This window comes from Toxotes jaculatrix, chromosome 1, assembly GCF_017976425.1.
Source record: "Toxotes jaculatrix isolate fToxJac2 chromosome 1, fToxJac2.pri, whole genome shotgun sequence".
Taxonomy (NCBI): domain Eukaryota; kingdom Metazoa; phylum Chordata; class Actinopteri; family Toxotidae; genus Toxotes; species Toxotes jaculatrix.
Genome location: NC_054394.1, coordinates 31,752,089 through 31,773,494, shown reverse-complemented (window position 1 = coordinate 31,773,494; position 21,406 = coordinate 31,752,089). Strand labels below are relative to the sequence as shown.

The window sequence follows — 21,406 nt, the reverse complement described above, 5'->3', positions numbered from 1 at the left end:
TTTCAGAACAAAAGCAGCAGTTACACACACTGCAGGCAAGTTACATACCAAATGAATATCTTGCAATTTGTATTTAAAGAGGCCAAGAATTATCAGGGGGCCCTGTATTCATCCAGGATTCTTTAGTTTGCATTGGAAATTTTCACTGGACCAATTACACACATGGAAGGTTTACACAGGCTTAAAACCACTGACCTTGATAAATATTATAAATTCCTGGGTATCCCAGGATATTTTTTGCCCTGTCGGGGTAAGAATAAAAAAAAAATCCCCAAGGTCTCAGTAATCCCTAAATAACTTCAATTCAGGGGAAACACTGTGGTAATTAAAGGAAAGTTTGTATTTGCTGAGGAAGCTGCACATTTTCTGAGTCAGTGTAGACAAACAAAATACCCCAACAAAGTGATTAAAAAAGGGCAAATTTATTTAAAGCACTTACATAGAAAAATATGATTGATTTGAGTCAACAATAATAAATAGAACGCCTGACTATCCACAGGCCCTGTCAGTACAACAGTACAATCAATATCCAGTTTCACAATACAGCAAAGGCACTAGCATTTACCACAATCAACATCAAGTCAATGGAAGTGGCGTGGATGGTGGGGATGGGGTGGGGGGCCTAAATATACTGAAAGATGAGTGAATCTGGCCAGTTGATGTTCAGAAAACTGTCAGGGAGCAAAGAGTTGTTCAATTGTAGTCGATCGAAGTTTGATCTGACAGTGGTTTGAATCATTAGGAATCATCCTCAGGGGACCATGATGATCTAAATGTCATGGCAACAGGGTCAACAGTTCAAATAATCTGGTGCTGGTTGGAAATGTTGGACAGACCAAACAAACAACACTGCCATCCTCCAAAAAGAGTTAAAAAACAAAATTAAAACAATGAAATTTGGAAGATTAAAGTCCAACTGAAACGAAATGACATATTTTCCCTTTGCTACATTAAAGAGATCTGCTCTGTGAATTTCAGGTCCTTTTTTTGTCAGAAAAAAAAACTGTGTCCAAAGAGAAGAAATTATTTCCTTTTACACTTGTGGTTTAGTGGCAGCACCTCTGAGCATAAACTACTCTGTGGCACACACACACACACGTACATACTGTAGAGCCATAACGTCTTTGCATATAATCAATCAAGACTGTATTTGCATAAAACAGTAACTGTCACTGATGAATAGTCAGAAAACAGAGTGTGAGCTGCAGCTAACGTTAGCTTCCTCTCTAATATCTACTTTGTATAGAGGAGAGATCTGAGCAGGACAGTTTATCCTCGACCCTGCAAACACCAGTTGCACAAAATAAGGGTCGTAGTTTATTTCTAGAGCTTTCAGCCACATCTCATGGTCTTCATCAGTAAATGGACTTTGGTTGTTGTGGGTGTGCAGCTGTATGGCCTCCGGTTGTTAGATTTTTTTTGTTTTGTTTGATGTGATATGACCTGTTGTTGTGAGGTGTCAGATTATTTTGTCGAGCTAATCAGTGAGTTAACTGTGGGAAAAACAGGCTGCAAATCCAAACATTTGTTTACATCCTGTTGAAAACTGTTCTTTGATACCATGACGCTGTCTATCCTTGGCTTGTGAGTTGCAGTTAATGAACAAAATGTTCATGTTGTTTAGCCATCCTCCTGCTGGCATAGCTGTCAATCAGCAGCTGTTCTCACAGGTCCAGATTGGAAACTTAAAATATCGTTTTGTTTTTAGTACCCGATCAAAGCGAGAGTCCACTTGGATCCACAGCAGGAGAACGGGACCCGATCAGCACCAGATCTGACTGAATTCATGCAGAAAGGTGAGAGTTTTGTAATTTTAGTTGGACTTCATGAAGAGATGGGGCTGTGGGCAGAGAGGTGCAGTAGATGGCACATATATCCAGTGAATCAGACGCGTTATAATCTAATGGCACAAAATACAAGAAACTAAGAGCTCCTGCCCTTCGTAGCGATCTCATTTCAAAGCTAACAGCTTTATTAACAACTCACTGTAAGATGTCAGCGTTGGTCACGTGAGTTGGTCCCAATCAGTAATGATCGATCTGTTATCATTTAAAGATGTTTGACGAAAAAACAGAATAATGTCTATTTTCTAATGAACATGTGGCACAGCTGTTGACATGCAAGCAAATATAAGATCAGGATGAAAGCGAGAATGACTTCAACCATAAGCAGTAAGCATTCTGACGACATGTTGGATCATACACACACACACAGCACACGCACGCACGCACGCAGCACATCCCTGAAGCTCACACTCTGAAATAATTTGACTGGGACGTGATGGATGTTCAGGTGTCAGAGGTCAGAAAACAAAGGAAAAATAAATGGATTCTTATGTAAAGTCATAATCAAAACATTGTAAATGTTTGTTATTCATTGGTTTTGATTTACACTGGAAAAAAAGAAAATTCTGAAAATGAAAATCATTAAATATCTTGGAAAGTGATAAGGCTTAAATCTTTCCCCAGTTCGACTGGCCTCACGCTGTAATCGTCTTCTTTCATGTTTTTCCCCAAAATGACACACGTCTCGTCGTGCAGTGTCCAGATCAGATGTCCAGGTGGACAGAGAGGTTCATGTGTTCTGGAAAAAGCCCTGATTGTCACAAATTGTAAGAACATGGTTATTTTCTGGCCATAAAGCTCGTCCGATCAGTGTCCGCGCTCTGCTCTGCATTGTCCTGCCAGCCCAGTGAATTTCCACCATCACTCTGTCCTGTTCGTGTTTTCGTCTCTGCGTCTCTTCCTCTGTCACCCTGCGGTGGAGTCGACTGGAGAATTAATGCACAGGGGCCGAGAATGTTTGAAAGGGCTGTAAAGCTTTACCGTCATATTCGCTCTCGGCGTCGACGTGGCCTGCGGCGCAGCGGCGTCAGTACGTGTCTGAGCCCCTGGAGCTCATCGGTCCAGTGCTCTCGGCAGTCCTGGTTCTTAGATGTTCCTCTGGGCGGTGAGGTACTTGAGAGCAGCTGAGCCGTACTTCCTGGACAGGTCCTGGTGGAACTCGTCCTTCAGGGTGTTCAGACAGTTGCGGTAGCTGGAGCTGGAGCGAAACTTGGAGATGTCAAAGCTGGGAGCATGGGGCATGTGGATCATGAAAGCGTTGGGGAGGACCATCAGGTCGTACTCCTGAGGAGAAGAAGAAGAACAAACCGGTTCAGACAGTGGAAATAATGAAACAGAAAATTATTATTTTTCAAGTCACAAATTTTAAGTTAGTGTTGAAATTCTCATCAGTTTCTCAAAATTCAAAAAATCTTGTTTCCTAGTGAAGAGATCTGAGTTATTTCTCCTTCTCTGTCATGGTTTCATCATGGAGTCATTCATCTCAGCCACGAAGGAAGTAGGCGTCACGACAACGCGCCAGACAACAGGTACAGACAATAATGTTTCGTTGCTCATGTGATTTTAAAAAACGCAGCAATGACTTAAAAGCCACAAGTATCAGAAAACCTGTGATTCCAGTGTTAATACGAAAAAAGAATCTGAGGTACAAAGATGTTCCATTTGCTTTTTTAAACTCTGCGGCTTCAGTTTTCGTGGTGGCACAAAGATCAGTCTGAGCAGAAAGTGCACCTGGTGTAGCCCCTGTAGCCCCGCCCTCGCTGGGCAGCCTATCATGGTGCAGACGTACCTGTGCATCCAGCTCCATGATATGTGACACCTTGTTCCAGCCAAAGCCCACGAAGCGCTGGTCGTACTCTGGACAGTCTCGTCTCACCACGACGTACGGTTCAAAGTCCGGCTCCCACTCCACCTTGTACGGGGTGGTGGCTGTTCGCCATTTGGCATAGTTGGTAGGAGCGTGACCTTTGGGCCACACATGATACCTGCAGGGGCAAAAAGCAGAGGACGGGGTGTCACAGCTAATCACATCATCATTGTCTGGCACTTAATGTTCCAGCCTCTTTGTTCTTCTCACAATCATCCACTGATGTGAAAGTTAATTGTCTTGATTTTGTTTTGGTGTTCAGGTACCTGAAGGTGTAGAGAGTCCCCATGTCCAGCATGGAGAGCAGCTCTGCTTTGGATTTGGGGAAGGACAGACGGTAACGAAGAGTCTCGAAAGCTGGAACCACCAGAGCCTTCTTGGTGTGAGCCATGTCCAGGTGCACCACAGACTTTCTGCACGGAGCAAACAGAAGGTGAGATGCAGCTGAACAGCAGCTGTAACTACAGACTGACCTCCAGGTGTTCCCTGATTCTGAAGATAATGAGTGTTCAGCTTCGCAGTGACAAACATTTCTCCTGTGATGTGACAGAGTGTAAACTGTCTGTATGAAACGTGTGAGCTGGAGCCGCTGGTCTTACCTAAGGTAATCATAGAGGCCGTACATTGGCAGGAAGTCCACATCAGTCAGGAACACGTATGGGGTGTTGGCGTTCTTCAGCGCCACGTTCCTCACCAGGTTGACCGGGTAGAACTGGCCCTCCTTGTAGACGATGTGATAGCCGACATTCTTGCGGTTCTTGAGGACCTCGGAGGCCTGAGCGTAGCGCAGGAACTGCTGAGCCTCGGCGTCAGACATGTAGAGCGCCAGGCTGATGGGGCCTTCCCAGTGCTTACAGATGGCCTCCAGCATCTGCAGCCTGCAGGCGTCACCATGACAATAACGAGGGTTAGAGAAGCAGCTCACCAATATTTTCACTTTCTAATTATTTCTGTAAACGTTTTAATCATTTTGGGGCCAAAAGTCCCAAGAAATGCTAAAAGTAACTGTGCAAAGAAAATAATCTGGCATCACTTTAGTAGCTGTTCTAGGGCTTTCATGCACAGCACATGGTCTTCATCAGCAGATGGTGTCTGACTGGTGGTCAGGGAGCTTTCAGCTTCTTCATGTGCTCAGAAAAAAGTGTGAACCTCTGCTTATGAAGATCATAGGATGTGATAGAAAGCTCTGGAACAGCTACAGCTTCCTCAGCTGGTGTGTGACTCTGAGTGTTTACAGTCAGGTGACAGTGAAGCTGGTGGCTCTGGTCTGGTGTTTCAGGGTTCACTGGGTACCTGTCCATGGACAGCTGGGCCACCAGTGTGATGTCAGTGTCGTCCTCCGTGGGCGTGTACTCGTACTGCAGGAAGTAGAGGTGCACGCGGTGAACGGTGAGTCGCTCCCGGCGGAAGTCGTAACACTGATCGTCCTCGTCCAGCTCCTCCAGAGCCGTCTGCAGCTGAGGAGACAGAACGATGATGATGGACAGTGATCTTCAGGGACCTTCCACTTCAAATCAAATTTGTTTCGTTTAAATAAACGACGTGTGCCGACATGTGTGCCCGCGTGTGCGTGTGTCTGACCTGGACGCTGTCTGGACTCGCCTGACTCGGGCACCCAAACAGCTCCCGCCTCAGCAGGTTCCCATCGTACTCCAGGAAGGTCAGGTAAAGGTTCCGGAAGAACTCCACGTGTTTGTTCTTCACGCGGAGCTTCTTCGGAGAGTTCCAGTGAATCACCTGAAAGCACAGCGGACAGGTAACGGATCACATTTACTACAGTCGCCTCATCACAGGTTAAAGGTTCTAACGTTTTATTTCACTGTTTGCGTGTGTGTGTGTGTGTGTGTGTGTGTGTGTGTGTGTGTGTGTGTGTAGAGACAGATGAACAAAGGCAGTGACGTCTCAGCTGCTCAGAGACTCGTCCTGGTCGGTGAGACGTGAACCTGTTTAAACTTATCATCCCTTAACTGTACAACACATTTAACACAACACACAGTACTGTATGAGTTTTATTTGGAAACCCTTTGGCAGGATGTGACGTGGGAGGTTTGGTCTCCACAGATTTCACTCGTACATCAGTGATAAATGATCACAAATCAATTATTCCTACTTTTCTTGAACATCTTCACATCTTAAAAAACATGTTTTTCTGAGCTGTGGGGAAACACGTCATCTTTAAATCTCCACACACACATTTACTGCCAACGCCGCCTTTTAAACGCAGAAACCAGAAGCAGAGAAATAAAAATGTGTCCATGTTTTTTTTTAGAATCGACATGAAGCTGTCAGAGCGAGCAGCTACGGGTGAAATCTCTCAGAGTTTGTGTTTGTGTGGCAGAGTTTGCTAACACACTGAACCCTGACACACACTCCCACTGTGAGTGTCTCTGTGTGACGGTGTCGGCTCTCTGTCCCCCGGCAGTAAATGACTGACGGCGTGCGTGAGCGTACCTTGAGGTCGGACACCTCGGTGTAGCACTGCTCGGAGCGGGTGTGGTCAGACAGCTGGACGTTCCAGAAGCAGGGCAGCTGGTGCACCAGGACCGGGTTCTGCTTTATGAAGGCGTTGAAGATGTCCTGCACACAGTGGACAGACAACAGACAGCTTTAACAGCAGCTCCTCTGGTTCTGCTGGGACTGTACGTGGACAGACACACTGGAAGACACGGGCTGTGTTCCTGTAAGAATGAGTCACCGTGGTATTAAAGTCTTATCCTGGATGAAAATGCAGCAGCTCGGCTCCTGAGAGCTTTGGAAAGAGGAACCATATTATCAGCGTCTTTGTGTCTCTGCTGGTTCCCTGGCAACCTCAGCTTTGATTTTACAGCCTGTGGAACAGTTTAGTGAAGGCAGACTCCCCGTGTGCAGGCTGCATTGTGTCTCTAAAATACAATCAAGGTCAGTGGTCGAAGCTCAACACACACAGTAACGACTGGGTGTGTGACTGTAAACAGACTGAGAGCAGAGCAGTGTAAAGACGCAGCTCAGTTCAAAGAGAAATCCCAGTTTCATTCTGTACATTTCTCACGGTGATATCGACGCATCTGACCTTTGTCATCGGTATAAAAGCAGAACAGTGAGTTTCTGAGCCTCGGAGCTGTTTTTGGTCTGTTGAGAAACTGACACCAAAGGCTTATTCTGGCTGCAGTTTTATTGAGAAACACATTTATGTTCTTCACATTTAGGTGCTGAGAATTGAGAATTTAACTGTAGGTAAAGATCGAGCAGATAAAACTGTATTTCTCCGATGTTCATCTGAGCCGTACGAAGCTGACTGATCGCTCCACCTCATGTTCCTCTGTTCATTTTCTGTGCAGCAGTTTGAGAGAGATCGGTGATTTTGGTCCATTTCAAGTTGCATTTATTTAATTCCACACTTCTTCAGCTGTGTGGGTTTACACTGTGTGTGTGGGGGTGTTCTTTGTTTACTGAGCAATCAAGTTCAGTCTTAACCTTGAAAACAGTGAGATGTGGTTGGAAAGCTTGAGAGCTGACCTCGAGTTCAGGTCATTTAATTTTTTACTATTTTATATTTTCTCTATTATTGATTTGCACAGTGATGCATAGAGTAAAAATCTATGTGTTATACAGAAATGCAGAACAGCAATATCAACATTTCTAAGGAAAATATTCAGACACTTCTACATCAAACTAAATAACTGTACCTCTGCAGCTGGATCCCACAGAAAAATCTCATTAAAACTCAGGTGTTTCACGTGTTTCCTGGTTTTCTTTTGTTTTCGGAGGGACAAACTACTCGTCTTGTACTGCATCAGTATTTTGTGTTGTGTTTGGGGAGTGGACGTGTCACTGACCTGATCAGCGAGCGACGTACTGAGCATGCTCATTAGCTCCCTCTCTGCTGTCAGTCGCCACATCTGCTCCCAGCCGATTCGCCGCAGTCGCTCCAAGTAGAGAAGAATGACGCCTGCAAGAGAAGGCGGGACGAATGTCAGACGCCTGATCTCAACCCTGAACCACAGACACAGTGAGCTACAGACCAAAGCACGTCTGTGTCCAGGTCCAGAGTCAGGACAGTGACACAGACGTGTTCAGTCAACTGTCCTGAAACGCTGCAGAGGTTCAGACTAAATATGATCTGTTACATCAAAACCATTCCATTAAAACACAACAGTTCCATAAATAAGTGAGAGCGAGAGGGGAACAGCAGTTACCTGTGTTGAAGCCTCGTCCCAGTGCAGGCCAGGGCTTATGGTTTTTCCACAGGTTCCCCAGGTACCAGTCACTCTGGTTCTCCACCAGACCAATCACCTGCTTATCTGCAAACACAACAACCCACACAACAACAAACACAACATCAGGGCTCAGAAACACAGAGAATCATTTCCTGAAATGAGAAACGAGTGTGGACGCAGAGCTCAGGTGAACTGACCGGCTGATGCTTTCACTCAGCAGCACGTTGGACTTTCATTCATTCATTTCTCATTCATTCATCTCATAAACTGCTTCACAGGTTTTAATGAAAGGACTGAAGTTTTTTTTTTTAATCACTCGTTTCATTCAGTCCATCAGATTTTTTTTTTTTGATGACCAAGCTTCCTTTAGCAGCTCGGCACGTTGTGCAGCTGTAGCCACGTTTCACTCAGTGAAATCTGGTTGTGAACTTTTCGAGGTCTTTAAAATGACTCATTCTGAGCAGCCTTGGCAGAGGAATCCGTTCTATTCTAAAACTCTGAGGTCTCACCTGTAAACTTCCTGAAAATGCCCCAGAGCTCAGCGATGTCAGTGGCGAAGGTGATGTCCGTGTCCAGGACGATGACCTTCGACAGGTCGGAGGGCAAAGCTTTGGTTAGCGTCAGCTTCATCAAGCCGTAAATACCTGAGTAGTGCTTGTTGGGAATCCACGACACCTCGGACTGAAACGACAAACATCAGGTTTTTACTGTTCATCAGTCGGTGGCTGGTTTCCTCTCCTTCTGAACAGGTGAACGATCTCGGCACCGACTGATGGACCCAGTGCTGTTCCTTATACATGTGCAGTCTTCTGTACGTGGGTTTACACAAAGACACATTCAGCTTATTTTGGCAAAGGCTCAATGTGTTTTTTTTTTCCTGAAACTGCAAATAATGTCTTTTAATTAATTCTCTTGATTCAGAGTAATTGGATCTGCATAAGTGCATCCTCTGCAAATATAATCGGCTTAGAGTCCCGGCTGTTTTTCTCCACTTTAATGTGAGTTAATGGAAAGTGAAGAGAGACAGAGAGAGAGAGAGAGAGAGAGAGAGAGAGAGAGAGAGAGAGAGAGAGAGAGAGAGAGAGAGAGAGAGAGACTGCAGGTCGAAGCATCCGACGGCACAAAGGACTCACTGTTCAGCACAAAGGCTGTGAGGGAGGAGAATGTGATGATGTGAAGGATGGAGACGCAGGTTGGAGTCTCACACACACACACACACACACACACACACACACACACACACACACACACACACACACACACACTTAGTTCTTCGTGGCGTTCCGTACGTTCCCCGTCACTGTGAGAGCACATTCATCAGCTTTGTGCTGATTATTTTCTGTTGTTGTGCTGAAGTGTCTCTTGACTTTGGGAGAAAAGTGTTTTACCAGCGTCGCTGTCGAGTGAAATCCTTTGACTTTAAGGACGCGACTCAGACTCAGTGACACGGCGTCTTTACTGTCCTGTGGCACGAGGTTCCCTTACTGTGGTCCGGTGAAAACCTCGGATCTCAGCATGTGGAAACAGCTGTGCTTTAAAGGACTCGTTGGTGGTTTTGGTTTTTTTTTGGTGGTTTTGTTTTTAAAGTGTAATCTCAGCACATGCTCTCGTTCTTCTTTATCTCTCTGGGCACAGTTGAATAAATGAATGAATTTGAATTAATGAGAAGAATTTTTGGCAAAATCTAAAGGGAAAAAGAGAAAAAAGGATTTTCCGAGCTCACACACGCTGCTCGGGTCGGTGAGGGCGGAAACGTGGTGGTGATTGACCGATGAGCCGCTAAAAACTTTTTGATGGTCCACCGGCGCACTGATGCAGCGGCTCAGCGGGATTTGTCCGACGGTCAGTCTGACTCTGGCTTCATTCACAAAAACACACCAATGACTCGAACCATGCACAGAGAGAGAGAGATCAGCTGACTCTGAGAGCACAGTGTCGCCTTCATGGTTTCATGTTGGTGACAGATCTTCATGCACTGTGATAAAAACAAGAGCCGCAACAACACACTCACTGCTGCTGACAGGGTGAATGACATGAATGGATGAATGAATGAAAACAGGGACATGTAGGGGTGTGTGCGTGTGTGTGTGTTCATGATGTCCTCTTACCTTGAGTTCATCTGCATCGTAGAAGCTGACTTGCACAGACGGGACCATCCAGGACTGGAACAGAGAACTCAGGATCCGATTGGCTACTGTGTCGGTGATGAAATGAAAGTGAAGAGGATTTCTCCTGAGAAACGGAAGCACAAAGAGATGTGGAGGTCAGGAGAGGTCAGGAGAGGTCAGGAGAGGCAGGTCCTGCGTCGCTGACTCTTCTCCAACAGACAAAGTGTTTGTGTTTTTGACAGATTTAGGCCTTCAGCTTCTAAAGCACCAGCACAGCTAATTCCACCTTAACCAACTCTGAGCATCGGCCTCGTGACTCACAGGGTTTTCTGGTTGTTCCTTCTGGTTTTATTCTGATGACGTTCTGTATTTTTTCTACAAAAAGTCCAATGACTGTGTCCTACAGACGAGTGGAGTCAGACAGACGCAGGATAAACCAGCTCAGACTACGATGAAATCAGACACACATGGTCCATAAAACACCTCATCCACAGGTTCGGGTTAAATCACACACACTCTTCATCAGATTCACTGACCTGATATTTAACTGGAAATATTACAACTGACATTTGATTCAAATGTGAACAGACAGACATCAACAAAATCCTGAAATCTCCTCAACACATAAATCCACTGAGTGCAGAGCACGAAAAGTACAGCAGCAGTCGTAAAGAGGACAGATGTGTCTTCAGTCTTACACACAAACACATTATTACTGCTATAAAAGCAATAATGTGAGAGGGAAGTTAGAATAACAGAAAGGTTTAACTGTGATGATCCCAGAGAGAAAGATTCTCAAACACTTTCTGTTCCAATCAACAAATAAACAGACGCAGTAAATAAATTTCATTTCATGTGAAATTTTCCTCAGATGGAGATGAAGATGGAGAGAGTTCCAGTCACGATGACTTCTGCTTCAAACAATCAGAAAAAGCTGAAGTGGATCTGAAACTGATCCAGGAAAAGTCTGAACGGACTCACCTGTGAAAGAGGACGGACTTGACCAGCGTGACCACGTCTCTGCTGGCGTTGTGACCGGCACAAACACACGCTACATGGATGAGCTGCGGAGACAAAAGACAGAAAAACCAGAAACATTTAGCGGCTCCGAGCGTCGGAGAGTCGTCAGGGGTCGTTTGACTTAAACCGTTTCAGAGACACGAGCAGCTCCCCCGACAGCTGCACACCATCCAGGACATTCACTCTGCTCTCTGATGTGAAATTTTATATTTAGCTTCTCAAATATTTATGATTTCATGTCACTTGCTTTTCAGTAGCAAAAGTCTTTGAAAAGTTGCGGCTCAAAGGCTGAAAACCACATCAAAGCGCGAGTGTGTTCCCTCAGATTTCAGGAACTTACTGCTGCTCCTTTCATCGATCAGTCAGTGTGAACTGCTGCGATACGCCGAGGTGAGGCGGAGCAAACACACACAACTCCCTGAGACCTTGTTCCAACAAAACACGTCTCACGTTGTTGTTGTTCTATCAGATCAGCACAACTTCAGTCCACTTCCTGTTCACCCAGTCCAACACAGTAACCTTCAGTCTGGTTTGACCCCGTCACAGATGGTGTCGTACTGGACTCCACTATACTCAGAGGTGTTCCTAATATTCTGACCCGATCGTGTTTGTAAAAACACATCTGTTCAAATCAAATTGAACCATGACCTGAAAAATCCATTGTTTCTGACATTTTCACCACAGACTGAACACACACACACAGTCACAGGTTGTGTTGCAGTGTGTTAAGCTGTGCGTCACTGTGATGTCACAGGTGTGTTTGTGTGTATCTGCGTGTTGCGTCTCCTGTCCTGACCTCACACTTCTGGACGGTGGGCGATCGGGGACACTCTGTGTGGTTGCTCTTCTCCTCCGCCGTGTTGTCCCCGTCCTCTGGTCCCGTGTCCGCGGATGCTCCCCACTGCTGGTTGCCATAGTTACCGTCCGACTGCTGGGCGGCGGCAGCGGCGCCCTGCGATTGGCTAAGCTGCAGCCGGATCTGGCGGTTCTCTTCCTCCACCTCTCGAACCCGCGACTCCAGGACGGCTCGCTCCAGGACCTGGGCCGCCGGGGTGTCGGCCAGACAGGGAGCCAGGAGCAGGGAGCGTCCATCTGCGGAGGGGGACAGGGGGAGGTTAATAATGCCTGCAGGGGACAGAGTGAGACTGATGAAGACTAACGTTAACCTAAAGCTTCACGCTGTTGGTCACTCTCCTCCCCAGTGGAGAACAGACGTTTATGCTCTGTATGTTCTATAAAAGAATTTTAACGTTTTCATGACCACGTCTCACACACACACAAGGACACATGTCCATTCAGAGCATGTCCCTGCTGATGGTTTCATGTTGTTTCTGTCAGGATGGAGCTTCACTGATATGAAGTTATATGTTTTCAGCTCTACGTACGAAGCACAGAGTCACTGAAGCATTAAGAGAAACAGAGACATGTTCCCTGAACACAACACGAACATCTGCAGCCTCAGAAAGTGGAGCGTGGACTCGCGGCTGCAAACAGGCTCCGTCTGCAGCTGATGAGTCAAAGTGCAAACTGAGCCTCAGGCGTCGAATCATCACTTCTCAGACCCGGAGGTGACATCACAGACGCCGTGCTCCTGTTTTTCTGCTTCACGGTACAAACACTGAGAATCTGCGAGCCACTTGTTCTCCGAAGTCTCACACCTGAAAATTGGCTCATCGCACTTCTCCTCTCTCTCTCTCTCTCTCCACCTTCTCCCTCCCTCGCTCTGCTCTGACAGACTGGGGTGTGAACAATCCCAGAGTGCTTCAGGGCGGGGCGTGTTTTACTACATGTCTGATGCTCAAACACTGAACTGACACTCAGACGCTTTCTGACCGACTCGACTGGAAATTTAAAAAACATAAAGGAAACATTTCAAGGAAACTTTCAGGTTTCAGACGGAAAGAATCAATTTCTGTTCTTCAAAAAAAAAATGTAATTATATTTTTTAAATCTGAAGAATAATTTAGCATCATGCAGGGAACCAAACAGTGAGTCTGTCCTGGGTCAAAGTTAGAAACGTCCTGGGTGGTTTGGTTCAATCATCACTCTGAGTCCTGATTTGTGTTTATTAGGAAACAGCTCAAATACCAAACATATGAAAATGTGGATTTTCTGTTATTACAGTGGGAACGATTACAGGAGAATTATGGTTTCACACTGTTTCATTACAAACCCACAGAGAAAAGAAGCCACGAACAAAACTAAGGAAAACGGTTTTACTTTTGTTGTGATGCTCGAGGCTCCGTGTTCATTTCCTGTGACGGCTCTAATGTTAATGTTCAGCTGAAAAACCACGTCGACTCTGCTCAGCTGCTTCATGATGTTAAAAGCAGAAAGAGCACAGTGGAAAAAAAATATATTAAAAAAGCTTAATGCATCTCACACACACTCACACTCACACACTCTCACACACACACACACACACACACACACACACACACACACACACACACACACACACACACACACACACACACACACACACACACAGAATATTTCTAATAAAAACCTATGTTTTTATTCTCAGGTCTCGTGAAAAGACCAAACCATCACCAAACGTCTTCACTTTGAGTTTCTGTTTCTCTTCATTTCCACCTTCGTCTCTCATTTTCCTTCCCTGTCCCCCATTAATCTCTCCGTCCTCTCTGCCTCTTATTTTCTACCTCCCTTCGTCTTCTCTTCCTTCCCCCCTCCTCCCTCGTTCCCTCTCTCCAACCCTGTGGAGCAGCAGCTGGCCCACAGCTGAAGTGAGGCATGCTGGGAATGTTCACACCCTCGTCTGTGGTGAAGTGAAAGTAGACGACAGATGACAAACAAGGAAGGCAGGAAGCTCCTTCCACTCTGACTGCTCCTGTTTTTATTTATCTGACGTCTGTTGTTCCAGATCTTTCCTGTTATTCCATGTCCTGTGGGTTCTTCAGGCCACTGCGCCATCGTTCTGTAGAAATGAGGAGTGTGTGTGTTGTATAGTGTGTGTGTTGTATAGTGTGTGTGTTGTATATTGTGGATGTTGTATATTGTGTGTGTTGTATATTGCGTGTTGTATAGTGTGTGTGTTGTATATTGTGGATGTTGTATAGTGTGTGTGTTGTATATTGTGTGTGTTGGATATTGTGTGTGTTGTATAGTGTGTGTGTTGTATATTGCGTGTTGTATAGTGTGTGTGTTGTATAGTGTGGTTGTTGTATATTGTGTGTGTTGTATAGTGTGTGTGTTGTATAGTGTGTGTGTTGTATAGTGTGTGTGTTGTATAGTGTGTGTGTTGTATATTGTGTGTGTTGTATATTGTGGATGTTGTATAGTGTGTGTGTTGTATAGTGTGTGTGTTGTATAGTGTGTGTGTTGTATAGTGTGTGTGTTGTATAGTGTGTGTGTTGTATATTGTGTGTGTTGTATAGTGTGTGTGTTGTATAGTGTGTGTGTTGTATAGTGTGTGTGTTGTATAGTGTGTGTGTTGTATAGTGTGTGTGTTGTATAGTGTGTGTGTTGTATAGTGTGTGTGTTGTATATTGTGTGTGTTGTATATTGTGGATGTTGTATAGTGTGTGTGTTGTATATTGTGTGTGTTGTATAGTGTGTGTGTTGTATAGTGTGTGTGTTGTATAGTGTGTGTGTTGTATAGTGTGTGTGTTGTATATTGTGTGTGTTGTATAGTGTGTGTGTGTTGTAGTGAACAAACCTCTGCTGTGCTGCCTTTTATCGTCAGATGCCACAAAGCCAATCTGAATTTAAGCTAAAGGACGAGATGCAGAGCGAAGGACACGGAGGACACTGGAGCAGGGAGGACAGATAGAGTGACTAGAATCTGATCTGGAGTCAGCCCGTCAGACAGTTATTTCAGAGCTCCTCCATCGCACTCGGAGCTAAACCGAACACGCCGCACTGTGACAACTCATCTGTCATCCATGTTGGTGTGTGTGAGTGAGAGCGAACTTCAGCAGAGTGGAATCCTTTTTCCCGCCTCGGCCTCCATCCACCAATCACCACTGACCTGAGTCTGAAGCTGAAACTCCTGCTGGACACGTCGGACAGACGGAAAAACTACACCCGAGGCGTGGACGGGAGTCGTTGGCGATCTGCCTCCGTATCCTGCGACCTGACAGCTGACCTCGCAGGTTTCCTGATGCAGCAGCCAGTGAGGTTTATCACACAGTCACGTCGCAGCCAAAGGACGCACGAGGACCATTAAACTTTACTGTAATGGGCCGAGACAGGGGACATGCTCCAGTCCACATATTCTGAGTATGTGCATTAAAAAGCTGAGCAGAAAAACCAGAATCTGTAAAACTGTCCCAGAACGTTTCATATTCTATTTTGGTGAAATTTCAGAAACGAATCAGAATTTTTGGTTTTTAAATAAACACTGTCGTTAGATGGAAAGTGCCTCGAAAAATGGAAATCTGAACATCTATAATTCCATCTGCAGAAAAGGCTCCAGAGCAGCCACTAATGGACCTGGTGGTGAAACTGTTTTGGCAGCTGCTGTTTCCAAGGTCACATCTGATGATGTTAAAACCGCGGACGCTCACGGATATGCAAACACGTTTAATCACATCGGGCTAAAGTGGGTCACTGGCAGAACCCGATGTTCTCATGAGAGATTCTGTTCGTTCGTATCAAACTGAGACCAGAGAAGAAAAGTGGAGATGTGAAGACAAACATGAAATGATCACTGACACGTCTTTCATCCTGCAGGTCGCTCAGATCAAGCTCAGAATCATTTGTTCAAAGTTTTTTTAGATTTTAAAATTTCTTACGGTGAGGTAAAGATTTATGTCTCAGTGTGACGCCAAAATAAAAGTTGGGGTCACTGAAGACACTGAGAGGCAACATGGATGAAACAGAACATGAATAAACATCATGTCAGTTTCAGCCTCAGGTTCATGTCTCTGATATGTTGGATGTGTTTAATGGTTTGGTTCTGTGTCTGTGTGTGTGTGTCCAAACAGAACGCAGCCTCGGCGTCTCTGTGCGACGTCAGAGTGAAAAATCAAAGCAAACACGTGTTTAAGAAATGAACCTAAAAGTCCGATCGAAGGGAAACTGAGCCCAGAAAACATCTGATAATTGATGTTTTCTGTTCTCGTCGGTCGGATTCCTGGGACTCTGTTTGACCCAAACCACAACGGCAGCCTTTTATTATAAATCAGCTTTTGGACTTTTCAAACCAAATCTCCACAAAAACGACACAGTGAGGATCCTCAGGCTGCACTGAATGCTGGGAAATGCCTGACCTCATCAGACTGTGAATCTCTGCTCATACTCACTCTCCATGTTTCCAGCAAGCAGGTAGAGCCAGGTGAGCAGGACGATGGCCGTCAGAGACGCCACCAGCAGCTTCAGGCGTCCACGACACAGCAGGTTCATGGTGGGACGGCGGCGCTGAGGGCTCTGGGAGGGGGGGGGTCGGGGGAGAGGGGGGGGGGAGGGGGCTCAGGTAGGGCTCAGTCCCTCGTCAGGTCCCTGCAGCATCCTTTCATCTGAGGGGGGAGACGGAGGAACAGGCCGTTAACATCAGACTCTGCATCATAAATATCTGCACTGAAAAAAAAAGAAATGTCTCCTACTGAGCTCAAAAAAGCTTCCAATAAAAATCAGCTTGTGTCCATCTTTTTTTTTCTTTTTGAAATGATGTGAACTGGACATTTCATCTCTGTAGGACTCAGACTCTGCAGCTCTTCTTCCTTCTGCTCTGACTGTTCGTCCGCTCGATCCCGCAATGACATCGACGACTACGTCAAACCGATGTCGCCTCTGTAATAAAAAGCTGCTGCACCTCAGTTTGTCAGTGTGTTAGAAATAATGATGTACAGATGCTAATTTAAAACACGGCAGCTGAACTTCAGGCTGAGATCAAATGATCCTGAATCTCTTCAGTCTAATGAGGCTGAACTGAACTGAACTGAAAAAAGAATCAATAAACGTCACATTTGTATCATGGAAACATGAGAAATCCCGAACAAGCTGCAGCTAAGCCCTCCCATCATCAGTCCGTCTCAGAGCTGAGCCTGATGAGAGCGGGAGGTCTGTCTTTGTTTCACAACGTGAGTCTTTAATCCCACTTTAATTAGACACAAGAAACGAGACCAGACTCCGCCGCCAACAGGAAACGGCAGAGCGTCGGTTTACGGCAAGAGGAAGGAAACTTGAAGCAGAATCCAAACTGAGTAAACAAGTTGTATTTGGTTTTTGTCGGATAAATACAGAACTGGCAGGTTTCAGTCTGAGGATAAAGCAGCTGAGGAGGAACAAAACTGACAAATGTTAAAGATTAATATCAGATTCTCTGACTGAAAACGTGTGTGAGACATAAAAACAGCAGAACGACATCACTTCCTGCTGAGACTCTCCTTCAGAAGCACCTGATGTGTCACAATGAGTCGATTCAGCTTCATTTAAACTCAGGTGAACATTTATTCACTGTTATTAGAAACAGTAAAACTTTACTCGGGTTAGTGATGTTTTGGAAAAGTTTCAGTGAACTGAAAGAAAAATGGACGGACTGAAAGGACATGGTGTCCACTGACTCTGACGGTTTGTACTGAGAAACACTGGATGATCTCTGGATGTTGTGTCATTGTTTGAAGTGTGTATCACTCTGAGGGAAAACTGCAGCACAGTAAATAAAACATCTGAACCGTCCAAAGACAAGACAGAGGACAGAGTCGGGACTAAGACCTCGGCTTTCTGCGTCTCCGGCTTAAAAACGAGAATCCTATCCAGGTCAGAGCTGTTGACTCTGGAGCGTCGCCGGAACCACATCCCCGAAACACAACCACAACCCAAAAGCACATCAGCCGTCAGCTGTGGGATGTTAATAATGATCCACAGGCCCGTGTTTACTCAGAGGACACCGTCCTGCTCCATACGTCTCTGTCAGGACTTTCTGCCATCGTGGCTCTTTTCTCTCCTGAGCAGCTGAATCAGCTTCGTGTTGAAACAGAAAACGCTGCAGCACCTGAGTGTGACCTCTGCCGCCCCTCAAGAAACAACTCTGAGCAACAGAACAGCTGAGATGCAGAGAAAACAGCAGCCTGATCCGCCTCCGCTCGCCATCACACGCCGCGGCGTCTCTGAAGTCAAGACACTTCTGGGAGGAGGGGACGGTCTGATGGTTTGTTCACCACACAACGACAACTACAACTACTATTACAACTACAACTACAACTGCTGTGGACCGAAGGATAAACCTCGGCCTCCTTCCACCAACATTTCCACTGGAACAGTGGTTTCTGTGTCAAGAAAGTCAGAAGAGGAGAAGAAAACGATTGATTATTTACATAAACTTTATAGAACTAAAAGTAATTTCTCGCTGAGAACAACCGACAGAGTTCATGATTAAAAACGCTTCGATTATCTGCTGCAAACGTGGATCAGACTCTGCAGAAATCCACCAACAACCCGCCACGCGCTTCAACTTCCCGAGTACATGGAGATGATTTATGAGTTAATTAGTGAGGCTGATGTATGCGCTGTACGTCGTTAAGAGCAATGAAAGGTGCTGAGAGGGGAAGAAAAGTGAGGAGGGACGGAGAGAGCAAACTGAGGGAGGACGGAGATAAGTGAGAGGAGGAGGAGGAGAGGAGGGGAGAGGGGAAAGAAAAAGGAAAAAGGCTTGATGAGGAGGGAAAGTAAAGAAGAAAAGAAATAACAGAAAGGTTAAACAAAGAAAAGATAAGTTGACGAGTGGAAGAGGGGAGACAAAAAAGAAAAGAAAAAGAAAGAGAAGGAAACAGGATGAAATCCGAGGAGATGGTGGAAGAGAAGAGGAGACAGTGAAGAAAGATTCAGGCCACAGAGAGAAGTGTGAATGAGATCCAGGCTGAATCAGCCTGGATTTCAGCCTCTGACTCTCATAAACCCGGCGAGGATATAAAAGTGAGGGACAGCGCCACTAAAGAGGAGTTTAATAGGCAGCTTTTGTTGATTCTGCAGGAGCTGCACAAAACGCTTACACGTCTGAGCTCTAATTGTAGCCGTAAAAACAAAAGGCCTGGCCGGCGATAAGACGAGTGTTGGAGGACTGAGGCGGTTTGCAGCCTCCTCCGTCATCGAATCAGAGCTGAGGGCAGCACAGGAGGGACGGCGGAGGCTGCGTGGGTGGCACCGGGGTGGAGGCACAACAAATAACCTGCTGTAATGAAAGTACAGCACAGCGACCACAGAGGGGGAACACTCGGCCCGTTTCTAAACGTTCCACCGGAACATTCCACCGGATCATCATGTGACTCATTCACTGACCCAAACATCAGCATGAATCAGAGCGAAAGATCCTGAAATCAGAGCGTGAAGTCAGGTGATCTGTGCTGACTCATGCTGACTCATGCTGCGTGTGTCAAGTTATTTCACTGCGTATGTGAAAACTCTGACCTGCTGCCCAGACCTCTCTGGGACCGGGCTGCTCTCTGTCCCATCAGGGTCTAAACTGAACCTGGACCAGAAGCCTTCAGCTTTTCTGCTCCATGGAACTGAACAGTCTCTGCAAACACACTGAACAAACTCAGAAAGAAAGAAATCAGCAGGTCTGACGCTGGATTTTACTGTTCAACTCGTTTTTATTCTCTGTTTAATGTGTCGTTCTATTTAAGCTTATTTCTGTTTTTATTCCTGTTTAAATATATTTTCTTCTGTAAAAAAACAACAACTCTGAATTACACCTTACTTTGCCATAGAGGAAAGGTCAGAGGTCAGAGGATCTATCCTCTGGAGACCATGAATGTCTGTTCTCAGAGTAATAGCAATACATTTAAGAGTTGTTGAGATATTGAATATACACGACAGCCACTGACCAGCAGACAGACCGTCCTGCCATCGATGGGGGACAGGTCTCTGTCACTGCACGCTGTAAAAAATAAGCCCTGCTCTCTGCTCCTCTTTCTTCTACAAACAAGACACAACACGAGAGTGAAAATGGAAACAGAGAAAAGCCCTGATAAACAGATAATTCCCATGATTCCTGGGTTGTACCTGGGGGAGTGTCTCCTGTCAGGGAGTCCTGTCAGTCAGTGCTGAGGGGGAACATACAGTATGATAATGCAATTAAGAGCTGAAAGCGGTGCTTTGGTCCAGCGGACGTGTCCCCGTTCAGACTGAAGGGCTTTTAGCATCGAGCTAATCACAGAGGGGACAGTCCTGATTAGGGGAATAATCAGCAGGCGCTTCCTGCATTAGAGGACGGAGATAAGAGTGGAGACGGATAATCAACTCCACTCAGTCTGTCTGTTGACCTCACCGACCCACACACTCACTGAGACCCGCAGAGCACTCGCTCCTCCTCTTACACGCCGACTCCGTGTTCAGAAATAGGCCTGCTCCCGATTTCCTGAGAGACGACGTGTGTGTGTGTGTGTGTCTGTGTGTGTGTGTGTGTGTGTGTGTGTGTGTCACAGATGTACATCACACTGCCACGCGTAACGCTGAGCCTGTTCTGCACAGAAGTCGTCTGAAACAACAGAAATCAGCTGTAATCACACACACACACACACTCGGCACAGCCGTCACGCACCGTGCGACGATCAGCCACAGCATCAGCTGATCGGCGTGTACAGTAATCTAATTATCGCTCTGAGCCTCTGATCATTTAAATTAAGCTGCTTTCATGCCCAGCAGGGGAGCGTCATATTAGTCTCTCTCTGTTTTCATGGTGTTTGTTCCACACAGACTGAGAACACTTCGCCTTCCTGCAGGAACCTTCAGGAACCTGCAGACTTCCTGAGGACAGAGCTGCAGTTTTCAGGTCAACGTGGCGTCTCTTCCGTCTGTCGTCCAGCCGAGGACAGAACATAACCACCTAAAAACAGGCCGGTTACAAACGGGGTGTAACTCTCGGTGTATATAACCACCTCTGTGCCATCATGATGTTCAGGAATCCTTCAAACTGGACTCTCGAACAGTGCGGCCCACTGAAGTGTTCAGGCCGGACTCAAACCAAAAGCTGATGCTGACTGTTGAAGACGTTCTGTGTAACCAGCTAACACCACGTCACAGGGATCAGCTGTTCAGTCAGACTCAAACTGGAAACTCGGGTCGTTTGTCCTTGTCTTCCTGCTTGTCCAACATTCATTTGTGTTGATGACAGGAGACGAATCTGTGTTTGTGGTGTTTAACCATCTCGACAGTTTTCTGCAATTAGTCAAAAAATACACGTTCAACACATTCACACATTCACCCAACCATAACCAACACAACAGGCAACTTCCCCAACAACAATCAGGACAATCAACCAGCGAGCAGCTGCTGGATGAATCCAGACTCACCCAGTTTTCTCTGACGTGAGAAGAACGACGACAAAAATGTCCAAATATTGTCCAAAACCTAACGAACAGTCTGAATCTACAAAGGAGAATTTCCAGAACCTGAGACACTGGTGAC

The 21,406-nt window shown here is 45.9% G+C and overlaps 1 protein-coding gene across 5 annotated transcripts in view; it reads right to left on the bottom strand.

Moving 5' to 3' along the window:
* Positions 1-247: 247 nt before the first annotated feature.
* Positions 248-21,406, bottom strand: part of large2 (LARGE xylosyl- and glucuronyltransferase 2) — a 119,888-nt gene continuing 98,729 nt past the window's right edge. For 3 of the 5 annotated variants that reach the window (XM_041039519.1, XM_041039535.1, XM_041039510.1), the window contains 14 exons: positions 16,303-16,515; positions 11,832-12,127; positions 10,997-11,079; positions 10,016-10,139; positions 8,417-8,588; positions 7,887-7,991; positions 7,527-7,639; positions 6,163-6,288; positions 5,293-5,448; positions 5,005-5,168; positions 4,311-4,589; positions 3,978-4,124; positions 3,634-3,829; positions 249-3,128 (listed from right to left, as the gene is read on the bottom strand). In XM_041039519.1, the coding sequence (XP_040895453.1) occupies positions 2,931-3,128; positions 3,634-3,829; positions 3,978-4,124; positions 4,311-4,589; positions 5,005-5,168; positions 5,293-5,448; positions 6,163-6,288; positions 7,527-7,639; positions 7,887-7,991; positions 8,417-8,588; positions 10,016-10,139; positions 10,997-11,079; positions 11,832-12,127; positions 16,303-16,402 (2,259 nt within the window). In that variant the 5' untranslated portion in view covers positions 16,403-16,515 and the 3' untranslated portion in view covers positions 249-2,930. Of the gene's footprint in view, positions 3,129-3,633; positions 3,830-3,977; positions 4,125-4,310; positions 4,590-5,004; positions 5,169-5,292; positions 5,449-6,162; positions 6,289-7,526; positions 7,640-7,886; positions 7,992-8,416; positions 8,589-10,015; positions 10,140-10,996; positions 11,080-11,831; positions 12,128-16,302; positions 16,516-21,406 lie in introns of all 5 variants that reach the window. The other 2 variants (XM_041039526.1, XM_041039543.1) reach the window with 1 other exon arrangement.